Source organism: Melospiza georgiana, chromosome 15 (assembly GCF_028018845.1).
Source record: "Melospiza georgiana isolate bMelGeo1 chromosome 15, bMelGeo1.pri, whole genome shotgun sequence".
Classification (NCBI taxonomy): domain Eukaryota; kingdom Metazoa; phylum Chordata; class Aves; order Passeriformes; family Passerellidae; genus Melospiza; species Melospiza georgiana.
In genome coordinates this window covers 16,362,728-16,383,231 of record NC_080444.1, presented here as the reverse complement: position 1 = coordinate 16,383,231, position 20,504 = coordinate 16,362,728, and the positions used below count along the sequence as shown (strand labels likewise).

The 20,504-nt window shown below is 49.9% G+C and overlaps 1 protein-coding gene across 1 annotated transcript; it reads right to left on the bottom strand.

Moving 5' to 3' along the window:
• Positions 1–1,304: 1,304 nt before the first annotated feature.
• On the bottom strand, positions 1,305–20,077 carry ECSCR (endothelial cell surface expressed chemotaxis and apoptosis regulator). Its single transcript, XM_058035109.1, has 12 exons — positions 19,919–20,077; positions 19,682–19,826; positions 10,148–10,189; positions 9,585–9,635; positions 8,149–8,265; positions 7,630–7,683; positions 5,749–5,817; positions 5,119–5,217; positions 4,247–4,345; positions 3,651–3,687; positions 2,455–2,554; positions 1,305–1,943 (listed from the first exon to the last, which is right to left on the bottom strand). Exons 1-12 carry the CDS (start codon positions 20,075–20,077, stop codon positions 1,935–1,937), a joined length of 981 nt encoding a protein of 326 aa, XP_057891092.1. The 3' UTR covers positions 1,305–1,934.
• Positions 20,078–20,504: the final 427 nt, after the last annotated feature.

Genomic DNA, 20,504 nt, shown 5'->3' with positions numbered 1-20,504 from the left:
CACCGGTGACAGCAGCTAAATGTGAGCCCAAGGTGGGCAAGAGGCCAAAGGCTGCTGGGCTGTGCCAGCCCTGGTGTGGCAGCAGGGCCAGGGCAGTGCCCGTCCCCTGTGCTGGCACTGCTGGGGCACCTCAGGGCTGTGTCCTGTTCTAGTCCCTCACTACAAGACATTTCCTGGTTGCTTCCATCGCTGCTAATGCTGTTGGTGGTTTCCCCTCATCCCACCTGCCAGAGTCACCTTCCACCATCCCAGGCTGCTCCAAGCTCATCCAGCCTGGCCTTGGGCACTGCCAGGGATCCAGGGGCAGCCCCAGCTGCTCTGGGCACCCCGTGCCAGTGCCTGCCCACCCTCAATTTAAGACCTTCAAGGGCCTGTGGGAAGAAGGAGGTCAAAGGAAGGAAAACTAAAGCAGTGGTGAGATCCTATGGAATCTCAGAGGTCTGGGGAGATTTGTTAAAGCTTTACTTTCACTAAAAGTCTACTTGTTCTGCTTGATGTGTGGAATGCCAGGTCTCTAGGAAGTGGAGCTGTCTGGGTCCATCGGATTGGGAATTATCTGGGACTCTGTGTTAAGGAAATTCACCAGTCTGGTGGAGCCTGGCTGAGTGTCAGCATTTTACTTTTCATGAATGTTACCAGAAAAGCTTAATTTATTAAGAAACAACTTATCGAACTACCCAGTGAAGATGTCAGAGGTTAAAAGTGTGTTGGCTCTTACCAGGAGCTTTGAAAATGTTGCATTTTTTTTTTTTTTTGCTGAACATTTCCTTGCCAGCTCCAAAGCACAGCTGCCTCTTGCATTGCACAAGGGGATGCTGCTCTTCCTGGTCCCAGGAAGCTTTGGGGAAGCAGTGGTGGAGATCACACAGAATTCACAGAATCACTGGGTTGGAAGAGACCTTCAAGATCATCGAGTCCAACCCAGCCCCAACACCTCAGCTAGACCATGGCACTGAGTGCCACATCCAGGTCTTTGTTAAACACATCCAGGGATGGGGACTCCACCACCTCCCTGGGAAGCCATTCCAGAACTTTATCACCTTTCTGTGAAAAACTTTTTCCTAATAGCCAACCTGAATTTCGCTTGGAAGCTCTCCTGGCAAACTTGGGCTGCCACACTCCAGGAGCTGAAGGAGTTCAGCGTTTTGCTCGTGGCCATTCATTTTACACTGAGATAAACCCTGATCTATGCAGGGACTTTGTTCCTTACACTCAGCTGAGCACGTGGGGAGATAACGATCTGCCTTCCTGAAGCTCATTTGTTATGAATAATAATCATCATAATAAAGTGTTTCAGATGGCAATTTGCATTTCAGCAGCACCTTTAATTCATGGCTTTCAAAACGATTTACAGACAGGGATTAACGAGGCCTCACAACAGCCCTGTGAGGTAGGGGGATGTGATGTGACCATCCCACTGCTGTGGGGACAATGAGGGCACCAGGGATAAGGGGCTCTGAGCAGTCATGCTGGGATTTGACCCAAAACTTGGGCATTTCAGTCCCATCAGGCCTTCAGCTTCGGATCAGGCTTTCCCAAGCACAGGTCTGGCTCCACGTGGGGCTATGCTGATTAACGAGCCCCTGACTGCCTGGCACAGACTATAAAGGCCATTCATCTAAGGCAGAGGTTTATTAGTGGAGTGCATGGTGCCTTGGTGCTTCTTGCTGCTGGAATTATCTGAGTGTTTGAAGGCATATCAAAAATAGAGTTAGATATCAACCACTGAGTGTGGCAGGCTGTAACTGGAGAAAGCCCTTAGGCCCCAGGTGGGGAAGCTATGTAGGACACTACTGTAAATGTACTGATCAGAAAGGACATAATAATTTAGATATAAAGTCCACCCTTGCTCTTTCCCCGAAGGAAAAATAAAAAGAACCTAGAAAGCCACTGCTGGTTGTCACGTGTCAGCTTCAAGCTCTGGGCTCTTGGCTTCATAGCACCTGCCAAAAGAACAAAACGTGGTCATCAGTGGCCTGGCTGGGCTGACAAAGGCACTGGAGCAATGTGTTCTCCCAAACTCAGTCCCAGCTTTAAACCAACTGAAAATGATAAGAATTCCTCATGTGGGATGGACCTGAGAGCCCTGATGGGGATGTGCTTCAGCCACCTGAGGGGCAGGAGTGGATAAGCTGGGCTGGAGGGTGAGACCTCAGTTTCTCATAGACCTCCCCATTTAATGGCCACAGGTGATGTCTCCTGTGTACATGAGGTAAAATTGGCACCTAAAGTTCAGCCAGCCCAGCTAAACCTGAGATGGGCACTCAAACTTTTCACCAGGCTCACTGGAAGCAGTTTGGACCTTTAGAAATTTGGTGGCAGCTGGTTTTTTTGTCATATTTTTGAAGGAATAAAAGAGCAAAGAAATACCTCAAGGCATGCTCTTATGCTCTTATCCAGCCAGAGAAATGATCCCCAGCTGATTCCCTAAAAAGCAAGGCTGAAGAGGGAAACCTTTTCTGATGGGGGGTAGCTCATGCTGTTGTTGGTGTTGATGTTCTTCATGGAGATCAGAGTGATGCTGTTCCCCTTCTGACTCGTGTCTGCCGAGCAGCTGCCAAGGAAAGGAGATAATTGATTACTCTGGGAAACAAGAGAGGGAACCACAGAATCCCAGGGTCACTGGGGTTGGAAAAGACCTCCAAGGTTATCGAGTCCAGCCTTTGGGCAATCACCCCCTGGTCAAGCAGACCAGAGCACTGAGAGCCACGTCCAGGTGTTCCTTGGACACCTCCAGGGACAAAATTTCTTTGCAGAGAGCTGGCGACAATCAGACAAGGCCAAGGCTGGTGTGCAGAACCAGGTTTGGTTTCCACCACCCACTGATTCAGGCCCATCTAGGGAGTTACAAGGCTTGGGAAGGTGGAATTCCCCTTTTTTCCTATCTTGAGGGCTGGGATGTGCATTCTTTGCCAGTGGAGGCTGGATGACTTTGGGATCAGGAAACCTTAGGCACTGTCCTATTTTCTGGCATGCTCTGCCTCAGTGGCTTCAGATCCCTTGAATCATGATCATTAAGGGTATTTAGTGACCACTGATGCTGATGCAAATTTGGCACCTAAATACTCACAGACTTTGCTCCCTGTGTCCCTTTCCAGGGTTTAGGAAACTATCAGATGGAAAAATAGCAGCAATATGTTTTGGTCCCTTCCAGCTCTTGTTTCCTGCTGTTTTCCCACATTCAGCCTCTCCTCTGGAATAGCAGTGATGGACTATGGGGTTCTGGTGGACCATTCTCTGCTTGATGCTTCTCTTCCAAAAGTCTCTGAACTGGGCCTCCTTTGTCCTGCTCTCACTGGGAAACAGTAATGGGCATCTTGGGAGATATCTGAGACTGCTCTGAGATCCAGAAATTCGAGTTTAGACCTCAAGGCTCTAGCTTGGCAAGGAAGACAATCTGCTTTGGGAAGGTGGGGAGTCTTCTCTCAGTTCAGTGTTGAGATGAGCCCCCTAAATATTGATCTATTTATGTCTTCAGCAGAGGATGAGGTGTTATCAAAGCTGGTTTTGCTTTTCTAACTCTCTCAAAGATGCTTTGACAAGATTCCTTCCACCTGAAATAATCAAAGCAGATTCTTTTCCTTGCTAAAATTACCTCTGGGATAAAACAGGCACTCTCAATCAGATGTGGGTGGCAGGAGCAGCCTTACCTCTCTGATACCATGGAGGTTCCTGGTTTCTGTTTGTCTGGAGGGAGAAAAGCAGGTGGTGATGTAAAGGTGAGAAGTCATAAAATGAGTCAGCTCTATTCTGAATTACTTTGTGCAGGGGTATAACTGAAATCTGAATGAGATTGGAGACACTGTGGGGGAAACTTGGGAGTTGATTAGAGAAAACCCTTCAGCTGAGGGAACACACAGGCAGGAACTGCTGGCCCTGCTGGGCTTTAGGAAGGATTCTGCCTTGCTGCAGAGCAGCCTTGCCCTCTGCTGGGCACTGCTTCGTGGAAAATGGGATTCCTAAAGGAAAAGGAGTGCCAAACTCCACGATTTTTGCTGGAAGAGCTGCCCACCTCTTGGAATTTGAGCTGCAGGAAATTTGAGACCACATCCAGATGAGGCTGGGCTGGGGCTCTAGTGAGGAGGTCACACTGCATTCCTGACTGCTCAATCCATGTTCCAGTCTGGCTTCCAAACCTCCCTACCACTGTGTAAGCTTTTCCAATGCATCTTTTAGGAATTGCCAGATCCACATGGAAACTGGTGATTTGTTGATTAGGGAAGCACAGATTCCCTCAGACAGATACCTTCAGAGTCCTTGGAGTGGTTGCACTTGAACCTCAGGCTGACCACGCTGACCAGGATGATGACCACCACTATCAGGATAACGACAAAGCTGATGACACCTGGGGATGGAGGAAAGAACTGTCTGAGCAGCAGAGAGACTGACATCAAAACTTGGCCAGGAAATCAATATTTTCATTAATGTGAGCATGGTTCGTAATAGGCAGAGAAGCAAACAGTTGTTAGAACAAATAGCTTTATCCTCCTGTGTTTTAACCTCAAAGGGCTGCTATGAATACTTAATCAATAAATAATTAATTGGTAAGGCAGTGCCAGGAAGGCAGAAGTCAGCTGATTACACTGGGGATTGATAAGAGTCCGTATGTTCCTGCTACAGTCGGTAAATCTTATCCCAAAAGTGTGTAAAGCCAGATAAATAAGTAATGTAACAGGGAGAGACAAGCTAGAGCTGTGGGTGATGTTATCTGTCCCATAAACCATCTTTAGACACTTTAAATCAAGTATGGATTTGATACTGACATCAGGCCTCAATAATTCAATTCTTTGCACAGGAAATTTGTCCTGCTAAGAATCTCTTGGACTTAGAATCCTGGAATCATGGAATGGTTTGGGTTGGGAGAGACCTTAAAGTTCATCCCACCCCTGCCATGGCAGGGACACCTCCCACTGTCCCAGGCTGCTCCAGCCCCAATGTCCAGCCTGGCCTTGGGCACTGCCAGGGATCCAGGGGCAGCCCCAGCTGCTCTGGGCACCCTGTGCCAGGGCCTCGTGGAGTTGGGTGTCCAAACCAGCATTTTCTCTCCCAAAACTGCCCTAAACCAGGACACCTGGTGAAAGAGAACCCCTCCTCCCCCCAGGTGGCACAAGACCTTACCAAAAGCTGCCACTGTCAGCGGTGATTTCTCATCTGTCGGGGTGGGACTGGGCAATTGGCCGGAGGAGTTGGGTGTTGGGGTGATGAGTTTTGAGGTGCCTACAGAGGGAAGAAAGGTAGATTTACATAAAAGTCGTTCTTCCACAGCTGGGAAGAGGATTCCTAGCAATCCTAGAGGCCCTTACTCTCACTTGCACTTGATGAAGAGACCAAGTTTGGATTCTGGCCAGGCCCATCAATATTAACAGCAAAGTGAGCAAGACCTGTGTGGAATCATTGCCTTGGTGGGGCCCCTTTTATGGACAAGCTGAGAGCACCCACAGGGTTTCCTTCTGGGACTCCAGTGGGGAAAGGTCAGAGTCAGCACTGGCACTGTGTGTGAGGAGGGAATTTGTCCAGCCTTGCTGCTTTTACAACCTTTTGCCGTAATGGCACCTTTCCTGCTGTTCCCAGGCTCAAGAGGTTGCCCTGAAGTGCTGTTCTGCAGAGCTTTACAGGCTTTTCAAGGGCTGGATGGGATGTTCATCACCCCTCAGGAAATCCTTGGTGTCCATGCTGCCTTGAAGACAGCTGTGTGATGGCCTTGCTGCTGGCTGTGCAGAGGAATATAAAATATGGAGCAGGAATCACCTGTCTGTGAGGAGGAAGCACCTTGAATCGCTGATGTTGTGGTGCTCTCATTCCTCATGGGATCCTGACCTGCACAGAGAGACACAGAATGTGAGCACTGACCTCCAGTGACATTCCAGAACCAAAGGAATTGATGGAGAGGAGAATGGATTCACAATAGTGCCAGTGATATCTGGGAAAACCTGGAATTAATATTCCCACCTCCATACTAAAAGCTTCCCACCAAACATATTTTGTCCCATTTTCCATGTCCAAATGGAAACCTAGGGAACCACAATCCAAATCCCCTTTTGTGAACTCTTTAGGGTCTGCAGTCCCAGTTACAGGTTTGGGGCAGAAACAGCAAAGCAAGGCTGGAAGACTGAGCTGGGAAGGTTATAGATGTGCTGTAGGTCATGAACATTGGGACTTTAAAATAAGTCAGATTAGGGGAAAAAATATTGCAGAATTTAGGTGTGGATTGAGTGTTTGGCTTGTCCCTGGACTTGAAGTGAATGGATTTGCTATGCTGGGTTGTCTAGAAGTAATTAAACCTGTTTGAGTTGGGCTAACTCGTACACCATAGGTAGTCTAGCTGTGGCAGCACACAGGATTGTCCAAGCAAGGACTCCAGTTCTCAGTGGGATGAACTGGCTTGTGTGAAGCTGCTTGGTTTGTGACAGCTGCTTCCAGTGCCTGTGCAAGGAAATGTGAAGCCAGCCCGTGTGTTTTACTTGAACAGAAAAGAAATATCCTTTGCTGCCTCCAGGCTGTTGTTGAACAGCCAGTGTGTCTGCATCAACCTTAATGAGCAGCTACAGGCCCTGTCAGGAGACTCAAAGTGATACTTCACAGCTTCACAAGATCATCTGTAGGTCAAGCAGGATCTTCTTCCCTGCTTTCCCATGCCCGGGCTCCCAGCAGCAGGGCTGGCCAAGGGTTTGTGGTGCCTGGAGAGGTGTGCACAGCTTCTGCACTGCCTGGGGAGCTGCTGAACCCAGGTCCTGTCCCACAGCAAACGTCCCTGGTTTGGAATGGCATTTTGCCAAAAGTCAGGAAAAGGGGAAAAGGCATGAAATAACGAATCTAGCTATTTCACAAGGAGCAGAACAGTCTGGAGAAGCAGAGTCTGCTGCTGTACAATTTTTTGCCCACTCATCAAATTCTTTGTTTAATTCTAAAATTGTTCTTCTAGCCACAGGCAGAAGCTGTGGTTTGCTGAGCCTGGCACGGATACCCCATCCGTGGGAAATGTTGGGTCTCACACAATGGGAGACATGGCTTTTGGAAGCATCAGCATCTTTATTCAAAGATGTGTGGAGCTTCTCAGTGGTAAATCAGGGCTGGAGTGGACAGCAATCTGCTGTGAGCAAAGGGCTCCTGGCTTAGCTGGGCACAGCCATGCTGGGTGGGCATCTGTGTGGGCACAGCTGACCACAGCTTCCTCACCTTGCTTGTGTTTGGAGATCTGAGAGGTACTTGCAGAGGCAGAGCACTTTCTTAACCACCGCAGATTTTTGGGGCTGAATTTTTAATGGAGAGTCAGCTCAGCTGTCAGATTTCAGTTTTCCAGTCACTTGGATTCTGCCCTTATTCTGAGAAAACTCTTACTGAATTCTCTAATTTGTGCTTACAGATTGGGTTAAGCAAACTGGCAAAAGCAAATTTATATTTATTTAAAAAGATTTTCAAAGGGCTTCCCTCTCCTAAACATACATCCATTGTTTGGCTGCTCAAGGATGTTAGAAGCATTTATCTCATGTTTTATCACTGCTTATAAAGACACCAGATGTGATTTTGGATGGCTCACTCCCCAAAAGAGACTCGTGCTTACAGAACCTGTGCCAATGATTGCCATCAAATGATCTGATCTTATTGTTAGCCTCTAAAAGGACAAAGTACCTTGAGGTGCTGGAGAAGGAGCTGCCGTGCTTCTGTTTCCACTGGACTTATCATCTAGATAAAGAAAACATGGGAAAGGACAATTAACTTGGGAAGTCACTACAGATTCCACTGTGGAGAGCTGCTGGGTGTCCATGGAGTAAAAATCTTTATTTGCATTTGTCTCTCCACACAGACATCAGGATGGCCAGGTAGCCAGGAGTGGATTCAGCTCAGAGTGTACCTGATGGGTGAGCTTGGGAGGGGGAGCCTGGGGAGACTGGAGCTGCTCCAGCATTTGATAAACCACCATCTGGATTTTCTCATATGGGCTTGGCCTGGCTGTGTCCATCTGGGGAGCTGGAATGAGCTGCTCTTTCAGCAAAAAAAAACTCTGAGAAATTCAATATTTGCAGAATTGCTGAATAGCAGCACAGTGTGGACTAGGCCCAATATTCTGATGCCTGCAGTTTGGCTTGGATAAGGAGGGAGGCACAAACAGGCCCTGCCTGAGCAAATATTTGAGTTTTCCATCCTTACCTTTCTCAGTGATTGCTGTCAGAGTTGTTGTAGTGGTGGGGGAGGGTTTGGCTGTAGGAGTTTGACCCACAGAGGTGAGGCTCAGTTTGGTCGCTGGTGTTGATTTTACTGATGGCTCTGTAGAGAAATTGTGGTGTTACTTCAAAAGGTTCAGCTCAGAAACAGCTTGGAGAGGGCACAGCTATTGCAGAGCCCTCAAATTTCTTGAGAGTTAGGAATCATCTGCTAGGGGAAGCATGGAAACAGCCTTCATCCTGCTCAGAGTCAAGGAGCTCTTGTACTTTGGAGTTTCCTTTTGCTCTTTTCGCTGTGAGGAGATGCTGAGCTGGCAGAGCTCAGCAAACATGAGGAGAAAGTCAGGGTCTGCCACTGCTGTTTTCCCTGCTGCGAAAAGTGAAGGTGTTTTTGTCACCACACACTTGACCTGCCTGCAGCTGCCTGGCACCACGTGATCATTTCCATTGCTCTGAAATGCCAACTTCCACCTTTCATTCACTGAGAGTCTCCAAGCACAAACAATTCAGCTCTTGAAGTGGTCTGCAGGCTCCATCCTCTGCCTCAGCCTGCTCCAAACTGCCCCTGATCCAGAGCAAGATGTGAGGGGGAAAGCTTTCAATAATCCCTCTGCAGGGAACAGTGGATACCAGCTGGGAATTTATAGGAAACTTCCTTGCCAAGCCTGCTCTTGGCTTCACAATAAATTGAGAAAATGGTGAAATGGTTTCAAGGTTAGTGTGGTGGGGTTTTTTCCCCTTTATCCAAATGCTTCAGTGAAATATTAGAATTTAGGAGGAAGTTTTAAGTTTCTCTTTTTTTTTTTTTTTTTTTTTCAAGGCTTGGAAGCAGAAGCAGAGATCTTTTTGAGATCTTATTCCTTGATATTTTTGGGATTCTCCTGGAAGGGTAGCTATATTTACATTTAGTTTTTTCCCTGACATATAGCAGGAAGAGATCTGTCTCCAAATATCAAAGTGGACACTAACAGACATGGAGCTGGAGAGATCATTTCTTGTGTAATTGGTTTTCTGTACATATCAAAAATCATAGGAAGGCTTGGATTGGAAAGGATCTTAAAGATCAGCCAGCTTGGACAGGGCTTGGAGCAGCCTGGGATAGTGGAAGGTGTCCCTGCCCATGGGGAATGGGATGAGCTTTAAAGTCTCTTTCAACCCAAACCATTCTGGGATTCCACTCTATGATGATCTCATTCTCCCTATTCAATTTAGTCATTTTTTGCCCCTGGTTTTGCTCACATCTGTGCCTTGATCCCTGTGGGGTGAATTGGCAGGATCAGAAGCCCTGACACCACAAAATGTCCTTCCTCCTCACCAGTGTCCCCTGCACAGCCCCAGTTACTGTGGGGTGGCCCAGCTGGACTGAGGTCAGGCCAGTTCCCCACTGGGATGTCCCCAGGCCAGCCTCCAGCTGAGCATTACCTGGGCTGTGGTTCTTGGCTTCAGGGCTGGGTGCTGTTGGTTGGGATGGACCTGGAACACAAGCAGAGGCACAGAGGTGACATTTCCAGGCTGTGGGATCCCACAGGGAGGGTTGGAGGATGGATCAGAAAGGGGCCATGGTAGCCAAGGAGAGCAGAAAGGGTGAGGGAACAAGAGATGCTGAGGAGAGGGTTTGTCCCTGGTGTGGCTGTAGGGACCAGCTCCATGGATCCACTGCTGCTAGGGAACAGGGAGCAAAGAGCAGGCAGGATCCCTCTGCCTTCCCCAGGCTTCCTGGGACACAGCCTCCTTCCCTTCTGGACAAAAGGGGAGCCAAGGCAGGTCAGCCCTGGGGCACAGTGCCCTCCATGTCCCCTGCAGGTCTGGGGGTGCCTGCTGATGGATGGGGCAGGCAGAGGCAGGATCCTGGGAGAAGATCCCTCAACAGATGGGAGTTTGGAATCAGGGTCCCATTTGGGGCTTCTCCCCAAATCTGCATCCCCCCATTTCCCCGTGCATCCATGTCCAAACAGACACATAAAGCACACCACAAGCAGAGGTACCTGTTCCAGCAGGGGTGGAGGAGTTTGTGGGAGCTGTGGAACCTGAAAGGAAAGAGCAGAGGGTGAGTGCTGCTGATCTGTGGCGGTCACTAACACACTGCTGATCTTGTTCCCTGTGGGGTTTGGCTTTTCCTCATCTTCTGTTGAAATGATTCAGAAATATGGGATTGCCCCAAAAGCTTTAGCAGAGAAGTAGTAGCAAAGAAGTTTTACTGAGTGTAAAACTATCAGGCTCTGAGTAGATTAGTAGTGGAGTTTATCCAGCCAGGATAAACATCCTCCTCCCCTTTAGGGGGGCCACAGAAATCCATGGGGTCATTCTCTCCCCTGATCTGTTTGCCTCAGCCCAGCCCTGGCACAGCAGGGTGTGTGTCCTGTGCTCTGGAGCTGTTCAGAGGTAAGACACACAGATGAACACTTTGTTCCCTTGAGGAATGGATGAATGAGGTTTGTAAAGGCTTCCAGGAGCTGGTGGGACTGCTCTCCTTCCTATCCTGTGTGTCCTGGGAAACTGAGTCTGGAGGGAGCTGCGGCCCTCAGGAGCTGCCTGCCCTGTAGGGCTGGGTTGTCCTGCAGGTCCATACAAGGCTATGTAGGTGTTCCCTGGATCCTCAGTTCCTCAGCTGAAAGGGAGCTTTGTTTGGTTTATTTGTTTGCTTTTCTTTTGGATTCATGACAAAGCATCCCTGCTACAATCCCTCACATTTCCTACTCTCAGCTGTCACAGACATGTTTTATGAAAAATCGTTTCCTTAGGATTTTTTCTCCTGAGAAGCTGAGAGGCCTCAGGTACAAAATGTAAACAATGGTTATCTGCTGCTGTGAAATGCAACAGGTGCATCTGGGATTGGTCTCATGTGGTTGTTTCTAATTAATGGCCAATCACAGTCCAGCTGTCTGGACTGTCTCGGTCAGTCACAGGATTTTGTTATCATTCCATTCTTTCTCCTTTGCTTGCTAGTCTTCTGATGAAATCCTTTCTTCTATTCTTTTAGTATGGTTTTAATATAATATATATCATAAAATAATAAATCAGCCTTCTGAAACGTAGAGTCAGATTCTCATGTCTTCCCTCGTCCTGGGACCCGTGAGACCACCATCACACTCAGCATCTGTGATGTTTTCCCCCCCAGCTCCAGGGGTCCTGTGCTCATGGAGTCACAGAGCAGAGTGTTTTAGTATGGAAGGGAAGTTCCAAGGCCATCTAGTCCAACCCCAAGGGTTAGATGAGATGGCAATTAAAAATGCTGCCCTTGAAAATGGGAGAAAGAAATGCTCCACACTCGAGGACAAGACCTGAAAAATGTAAATACACTTTAAATGCTCAAATCCAACCCAGCTGGTTTAACTTTGGGAAGGTGACTTTGAATCTGTCATTGCTGGAATGCACATCCTAATTGGGATTTTCAAATGGTTATTGCTGGTGATCCCTGGTTAAGTTTAATGACAGAAATGACACCACAGGTACAGAAAGCAGCTGAATCTGACTGCCCTGGTGATCCATCTCACCAGAGTCCCACGGGAGAAAAGGGATTTGGGGAGAAAGGGACAGCAGGGAAGGTTGAATCCTTCCAGCACACTGTCCCCTCATGGTGCCTCAGGGCTCTGTGGTGGAGCAGTGCCTTTGAAGGGTGTGCAGGGGAGGGTCCAGCCAGGGCAGCACCAGCCAGGGCACAGCAGTGCCCGTTTCAGCCAAACCTGCTCTCCTGGAGGGAAATTCTCCCTGTGAGGGTGGGCAGGCCCTGGCACAGGGTGCCCAGGGAAGCTGTGGCTGCCCCTGGATCCCTGGAGTGCCCAAGGCCAGACTGGACAGGGCTTGGAGCACCCTGGGACAGTGGAAGGTGCTCCTGCCATGGCAGGGGTGGGATGAGATGAGCTTCACGGTCCCTCCCAGCCCAAGCCACTCTGTGATTGCAGGATTTGATGCCAGGAGCTGTAGGGGTGGTGTAGATGAGCTCAGGGGCAGGTCCATGAGCTGCTGGTGCTTGGGGAGGCAGAGGGCCTGGGCAGGAAGGGGTGTCTGGAGGGAGACCTTGAGCACTGAGCGTGGTTCTGGCTCAGAGCTCACCCTCAGCACCCTCTGGGTGTAACAAGTTCCTGATTGATCTCATTTTCCTCATGGAATTGCTCTGGAGCTGTAATTGTTTTTGTGTCTGAGGCTTTATGACAATGATCCCAGCCAGACAGGAAGCGTGTAAACCATGGTGAACATGTAATAAAATGTGGTTTATTCCCAGACATGGCTTGGCTGTGAAAATCAGACTGGACTTTTCAGACCTTTTAAATGTTTTTCTTTTCTGATTTACTGGGCAGCAGGCTGAGAAAACTGTCCTGTTCAATCCATGAAAAAGGAGTCAGGATCAGGTCTTTAAACACACAGAGAGGAAGGGACTGGTTGATTTTCTAACTCCATTTGGAGCAGGATCAGATCAGGAACTAAGGACCTTTATGTGCAGCAAGGAAAATGGAGGCTGGGAAATAGGAACCTGCTTTAGCACAGGGCTAGTGAGGTGACTGTGTTGGAGAATTTATGGGATATCCTTCCCTGGGGGTTTTGAAGAGCAACTTAAAGGAGCATCAGGGTGATGCCTCAGGTTTTAGCTTTTGTATTTTCAGATTCTAAAGATGCTGCTTTGCTGTGTGGGCCTGGGCTTCATATTATGGGATGGTGAGCTCTGTGCACAGAGCAGGGAGACAAAACAATTCCTACTCTAGCTGGGGACCAAGGACAAATGATCCAAATCTCAGGCCCAAGAGCACAAACAACGTGGGCTGAGGAGAGATAAACAAGCAGGATGGGACTGCATGGGCTGGAGCTGGAATGGGATAATGAACTGCAAGGTGCAAATAGAGCAGAACTGATCAAAGTGACAGACTCCATGACTGGTTGTCCATTTTGTGACCATTTTGGTTCATCTTGGGTGCAGCCCTGGCTGGGCTCTTGTGCTGCCCAAGGTGGATCCATTGAGGCCTCCTAATAAATCCCTGCTTTATTGTTTAACTCTGTCCAGCCTCTGTTCTAGGTCGGCCTTCACAAGGCATCAGGGCAGTAAGAGACAGGGTTATGAGCAGCTGTACCATCACCTACTAAATCAATTAATATAATGGGGAAAAAAAAGAATGTTTTAGGCACATGTTTGCCCTTACTCAAGAGGTAGAGATGCTTCTTTTGAGGAGGAGGATGATTCTGGACATTGGTTTGCAAATGCCTTAAGATACTCTCTACATTCAGCACAAAAAATAAAGTGCTGAGATTGTCCTGGGGGTCAACATCCTCCAGCAGCTGCCAGACTCACACAGCTCCCCTTTCTCCAAAATTCCTTGCAGGACCCATTGCCATGTTTTCCTGAGGGGAGAAGTAGCTGTGGCACACTTATAGAAATGCTCCCAGGTACTTTTTCATGGACATGGTGGAAGCAACCAGAATTGCTGAATAAAGAGCTGCTGTCTGCATTCAGCCTTTGCCAAAGGGAAAGGGAAAATGAAGGTGCTCAGCTGGACATTTATTCCATCATTTTTGGTGCAGATGAGGAGAAATCTATTGAACAGAGCCTCTGGGGATGGGAGGAAGCTGAGGGCAGGGGAGGTGACGTTGCCCTCCTCTGCCATCCCTGGTGGGACAATCCATGGGCCAGCTCCAGCATCACTTGGACAGGAGGAAATCATTGTACTCAACACTTTCTTCACTGCAGCTCCTTCTGTCACTGAGGGTCGCACTGGAGACCTTCTGAAGTTCTCTGCTTGCAAACCTAAACCTCGTGATTATTGTAAAAAAGATGAAAAAGCAGATTTTTCCCCACTGCTCAGTTCCCAGAGCTGCTGTGGCTGGGCTGATGCTTGCCTGGCTCTGGAGAGGCTGAGGGCTGGAGATCCCTCCTGGCATTGTGCTCCGGAATAAACGGCCTGGCCTTCTCTAAACACATCCACACTCACTGCAAAGCGCAGCCGGCCTGGCTGTGGCCTCTGGCTGCTGCTGCTGCTGCTTGTTGTGCCTTCCCTGCCAACTCAAATAAGCAAAAGCCCTGTTCTAGTGGGTGTTTTCCTTTGGGGAGGGTGCTCAGCATCCCCAGTTCCACAGGAGCAGGATGGATCTGTGCAAGGCAGGATGAGACCCAGCTCCCATGGTGGGGCAGGGCAGCAGCGTGGGGTGAATGCAATGCCCCACGTGTCACAGCTCCCTGCAGATACCCCAGGGGATCCTGGAGCTGGAAACAATTCCCTGCCAGGGCTGCTGCCAGCACAGAGAGCCCTGGCTGCAGAAACAGCTCCCAGCAATAATCAGGACACGGCTGGCGCAGCTGGAAGTGCAATAAACATCAAAGCCCCTCCACAAGGGCAAGCACTGCCAAGGAGCTCGTTGCGTGTTTGGGTGCAAAGGATTTACAGCTGGATTGTGCAGTTCTGGGTGGGGACTGGGAGCTGGCTGAGGGATTTACCATGGGAAATAGGGCTTTGTGCTCGTGCTGTCATGGGAAAGTCCCGGTTAGGCACGGGAGCTGCAGGTCGGGGCTGCAGCTGCACTGTGCTCGCTGCGCTCGCTGCTCTCCCGGTAATTTTTCCAAAGGGTAAACAGGAGAATTTTGGGTTTCTGTTCTTGGCAGTTGTTTTTCTGTGGGGCTAGGTGTGTCTAGACTGACCTGGAGCCTTCTCTCATGGCAGCTGAGATATTCCCAAAGCCAGCAGCTCCCCCACTCACTCCTCAGCACAAAGAGGGTGATGCCAACCAAAAGACCAAAAGACAGGTGAATTTTAGGTATTCCTGCTTTGGTATTGCTTTTGGCAATTGTAGACTGGGAGCATCTATTCCCAGTGACAATTTAAAGCATGGTTTTTCCAGCTGCTGACCAAAGAGAGGGACTACTTTAAAGCCCCAAATTTTGCAGGGCCTCCTATAGAGACCTGAACCAGCTGTTGGAAAGGCTTCAGCAGGGTTTAGATCAGGCTCAAGGCAGGCTTGTGGTGTCCAGCCTGTGTTCACGGAGGGCTGGAGTCACTGGGGAGGATCTCTGGCACTGGTGTGGAGTCACAGGGACTGCTCCTGTCCACCCAGAACTGCTGATGGGGAGGGAGCATCTATTCCCAGTGACCAGGAACCTGGACTCGTCCCTTCCCTGGCAGTTTTGGGGGACATCCCACCTGCAGAGCCCACAGGGCAGGGCTGCACCTCTGTGTCACCCTGTGCTGGAAAACACTTTCAGGAAAGAGATCCAACAAGCTAAAAATAGGCTCTGCAACTCTGCCAAAGATATTGGCACTTCTATCAGATGACCCAAAACAAAATAAAAACCACCAACCACTTAACACAGGTGCAGCTGTTTCCTGGGTGAAACACAGCAGCAGTGAGCAACACTCAGTGCTTAGGACTTCCACGTGGAAAAAAAATCCTCTTTTAGGAAACCTAGAAAGCAGAGAGTCCTGCCAAAGCCTAGGCCCTGTTTTATTAAGTGCCTAAATAAGGTGTCTCTGCCTTGAGGGTCTCGGAGCAGAACAGGTGGGGTGGGAATTGTGGAGGAGAGAGAGGAAAAGTGTTGTTCTGCAGGGTGGATAACTGACAGCCCAAATCAGGGCCAGATCCACACAAGTGTTCAAGTGCCTAATTCCCAAATGGCATGGGGGGGTTGGCAACTGGCTGCCAAGTGGTTCTGAATTGTAATGACTCAGTCAAAGTGTTACGGAAAGTTAAGAGAGCCAGGAATTAATCCCGGATCTCATCAGCAATTAAAATTAATCGTTGCCTTCCTCTGCCCGTCCTCAAGGGCTGGGCCTGGGCATCCTCTCCAAGCACCACATTCCCTGCTCCTCTCTGGTGAGCCAGTCTGGAAGCAGATCTTAGTGGGAGGCAATTAAAACCCACTTGGATGCAGAAGGAACCCGGGAGACAAACAATGTGGGGAAGCTGCGAGCATGGAGCAGCTCTGCTGCACCCCTGTGCTGCCCAGGGCTGCTTTTTCCATGTGAAGGGAAGGAAAAGCAGCCTGGCTTTTCTCCTGGCTGCACCACCCCTGCTCCACCAGGCTGCTGCTCCATCACCCTCCCAGATGTTTATTTTAGAGCTCTGGTGATGTGGGTCCTGTCCTTCTCCTGGCCCTGCTGCTCCTCAGGTTTGGAGCTGGGTTTGGGATTTTGGAGGGGAAATCACTCCATGCCCAGGGCAAATGAAAAATGGGGGCACCACCAATCCAGGCTTGATGGGACCCAGAGCCCAGCCTGTGCTTTCTGCCTACCTACAGTTTTTTTAATAATATTATTTATTAGCAGAGCTCAAAGCACTTCACAGAGGAGATTTTCCAAGTTTTTTTCCCAAACTGATTATTCTTTCCAGGGATTCTGAGATTCCCTAGGTTTATTTGAGTGCTGCTCTCTGGTGTTTATGAACCACCAAGCAGGAATGTGATCTGCTGGGACTGGTTCAGGAGACAAGGTGTAGAAGGGGCTGGTGGCTAAGGGATTTTGTAGGAAATGGATTTGTAGAGAATTTTCAAAGCTTGATAAAAGGTTTACATAGTATGCATCTGTATGTGAACTTTGAGATAAGAAATGCTGACTTAGAAATGCTATGGAATAGGACAGACATTGTTGAGAGAGAATAAAAATTCATCATTCCTGTTCTTTCCACCTGCTTTTCTTGAGTGTCCTGGCTTGAGTGCCAGGGAAGCACTTGAAGGATAACCCTGCCTGGAAGAGGTTCCAGTCTCACAGAGGCAACAGCCACAGACCAGGTAAAGCATCTTGGCCTGATAGTTCATCTGAGTCCAGATTTTGGGTGAATGACCCAGGTTTTGCTCCCACATTTCCTAACTCTTCATATATGCCCACATCTCATATCCCCACGGTGTGGGCAGAGGGCAGGGGGGGTTCTGCCCCTCTGCCCTGCTTGGCTGAGACCCCACCTGCAGAGCTGCCCTCCTTCAGCTTAAGGACATTCCCCTTTGTCCTGTCCCTTGTCCCCAGTCCCTCTCCAGCTCTCCTGCAGCCCCTTCAGGCCCTGGCAGGGGCTCTGAGCTCTCCCTGGAGCTTTTCCTTCTCCAGGTGAGCACCCCCAGCTCTCCCAGCCTGGCCCCATCCCTCTGCCCATGCTGCTGCCTGCTCTGGACTCAGATGGGAGCTTCTCCCCTGCTGAGGTGGTTGGGTGGTGCTGGGTGGGCTCCTCTGGGAGCTGGGGCCAGGAGAGCTCCCAGCTGGGACTTTGCTGGTCCTGCAGAAGCCCCAGCTCCCTGCCCCAGCCTGGCTTCCCAGCAGGAACGTTCCTGCCTTTGGGACAGCAGCACCACCTCCTGCAAGGACACCTGTTGTTGACTCACCTATTGTAAATGGGACAGAATTCCTGGAAGCTGCTGCAGTCAGAGCTGCAGAGGCACCGAGGGGTTTTGTGTTACCGAAGGGAGCAGTTTGTTGTGTGAGCAAACATTTCTCCAAACCACCTCCTGCTTTCTCTTCCTTGTGCAGCACCTCAGGGCTGGGCTGGCCTCGCCCTTGGCTGAGAAATCTCCTTTAGGATGCTCTGGGTTGAGGATGCAAAGTCTGGAATCTGGGTGCCTGTCCTATAGCTACACCCCATCTTTTTGATTATATAAAAATATATCTCAAAACACATGTCTGCTTTTGAAATACCACATTTCTCATGGCATTATCCATCCACAGGCTGTGGCACAGATAAGGAGAGCAGTGGATGGAACAACAACAGTGGGAAATCCTGCTGGGTTTCCATCAGCTTTGAGGAGGAATTTTTGCAGTGGAAATCTTTTGTCTGGGAAATGCCTGCCCATTGTAATGGAAAGGGTCTATAGGAAGAGGTTTGTTTGGATAAATTTTCTGCTAAGTGTTTCTAGGGGGAGGAAAACCAAATTGGAAATGTGCCAGACCTTCCCAACTCAGCAATTTCAAAATAACAGTTTGAAATTCCCTTGTTTGAACCTCCCTTCAGAAATAACCATGAGAATGGAGAAATTTAATTTAGGAAATGCAAAATTAATAAAATACTGAATTTGCACCAAGCAAAAGCAAGAAAGACCTGTGTGGGACCAGGCAGGTGTTAGTGTCCAGCCTAAGCAGATTCTGTGTCTCCTCATGGTTGCATCCATCTCCCCCAGGGCAGGGAGCCTTGTTCCAGAGCCCCTAATTCCCTTTTCCAGCTGCTGGGTGTGCTGGGAAACCAGCAGCACCACAAAGCCTGACTGCTCCTCTCCTAAGCTGCTGCTTTGCCTTGTGCAGAAGCTTCCCCAGGGGCTGCACCACCTTTGGGCCTTGCTGTAAAATTAAAAATGAAATTAAAAAGCCATTTTGGGGCTGTTGGAACACAGAAGAGGGAGGCAGGACATGCCAGGGAGGGCTGGTTTGGTGGGAGAGGTGTGACAGTGCTGTGAGCATGCAGGGGGACGGTCCCTGCCCCTGATTTTAGGCAGGTGGCTTTGAGAGGACAGAAGGATGGAGGGTGGCATCCCTTCCACCTGTGCTGCAGCACTGGGTGCTCCTGGGAGCTGGGATTCTGGGATTCTGGGATTCCCATCCATGGACCTTGGCGTGGTGCAGCCCAGCCAGGGAAGGGGCCTGACCCCCTCTGTGCCATTGCTGTGCCATAAAAGCCCTTCTGAGCAGATTTAAAAGGAAAAGCAGCATTCTGGGTGGGCATTAAGGAGTGTCACAGGGAGGCCAAGGCGCTCAGAGCCCCCTGGTGTGATCCTTGCTCTGATCCCAGACACAAATCCCCCCTCTGCTGAAGGCAGCAGTGTTGGCCTCTAATGAAGAGAGAAAATTTCCAATCCATGTGCTCTTATTTCATGGAATTATACAGCTACAAACCGAATTGCTTTCTATATTCTGCAGAATGAGATGATCTTTCCTTTCCAACACAAACCATTCTATGATTCTCTGCCTTTTAAAAATCCCATTATTACCAGCACAGTGGCTGTAACCCGAGGCAGCTTCTATGGCTTAATGATAAAACCTCGAGTTGGAGACACATTATTTTATATTCCTTTGAATGTATTCCAGCTCCCAGCTACTACAGCTGTCAGCAAGGGAAGAGGGGCCTGACAATGCAGGGAAAAGCAACCTGTCATCCTTTGGAGCAGGAAACCAGCTCCTTCATCCCACACCTCGACTCAGATGGGAAACAGAAGTTAAAGAATAATTACCCCAAAGCAGCAGAATTATTACAGCAAGGACGAGATGTGCTCTGCACGAGCCTCGCACGTGGGGCTTTGTATTGATACTAATGAGAGCAAAAAGTGCAAATAAAAAGTATTTTTGAGGAAAACAATGTCCTGTACATTGAAACATTCCACCTTGACTCTTACTTGACAAAAGTCACTTACTCCCAACGCCTCAGCAGAAACACTCCTTTCATTAACCCGCAAACAAATCCTTGTATTCCAGCAGTGCCCAACCATCCCTGTGAACCTGACAAAGCCACGATTTCCCCGGCAGCCCGGCTGCCACCCCCGAGCTGCGAGGCTGCAGTGGCAGCTCCAGCCTTGCCTTTGGAGCCCCCCGTGACCCGGACCCCCCAGATCCCCCGTCCAGCCCGGCTCTCACCTGGGAGCAGCAGGAGGAGCCCGAGCAGAGCGCGGAGGGACGGGAGCGGCATCTCCGCGCTGCTCCGAGCCTGGCGCAGCTCTGGCCATCCCGGGAGGGACCGCAGCAGCGATTCGCCTGCCCGGGCTGACTCTCGCTCAGCTTCCTGTCAAAGAATAGGAGGAAACGGGCTCAATCCACAGGGGAACTGTGTTTTTCAGCCCATTATGGCCGGGGAGGATGTGAGCCATCGCTCACAGACGGCGGAGGAAACCTCGCCGGGCTTTGCCGGGGCTCGGTCCCGCTCGGAGGGATGCCCTGCTCCGGCTGGGCCTCGGCGGCTCCCGTGCGGCGCCGGGGCTTTTTGGGAGGTGTTTTGTGCGTGGGGCAATGTGCCTCAGGTCCCACTCCCCACATCTGCCTCCCTGGGTCAGAGCTGCTGGAGGAGCCTCCTTGCCACCCGAGAGGGGTTCTTACACATCCGTGAGGAATTTAGAGATTACTGCTCCTTGTGGGGCCAGGGTGGCTCAGCAGCTGGGCCTGCCCTGTGCCCTGTGCCTCCCTGGGCAGCCCCAGCGAGTCTGGGTGCTGGGACATGCCAGCTTTGGGATGGTGGCCTTAGGATGGTGGCTTTGGCATGGTGGCTTTGGGATGGTGGTTTTGGGATGCTCCTCTTCAGGCAGCACCCTCCAGGACACACAGCACATGCTGGGCTTGAATCTACCCCATTCCCAGTTCCTGGAGAAGGGCAGGAACTGGAAAATTGGGCTGGTTCTGCCCCATCCAGCCCAAGGGGCTCAGGGATTTGGTTTTTTGGCCCTGACCTTGTTTTGTGCTGCTCTGT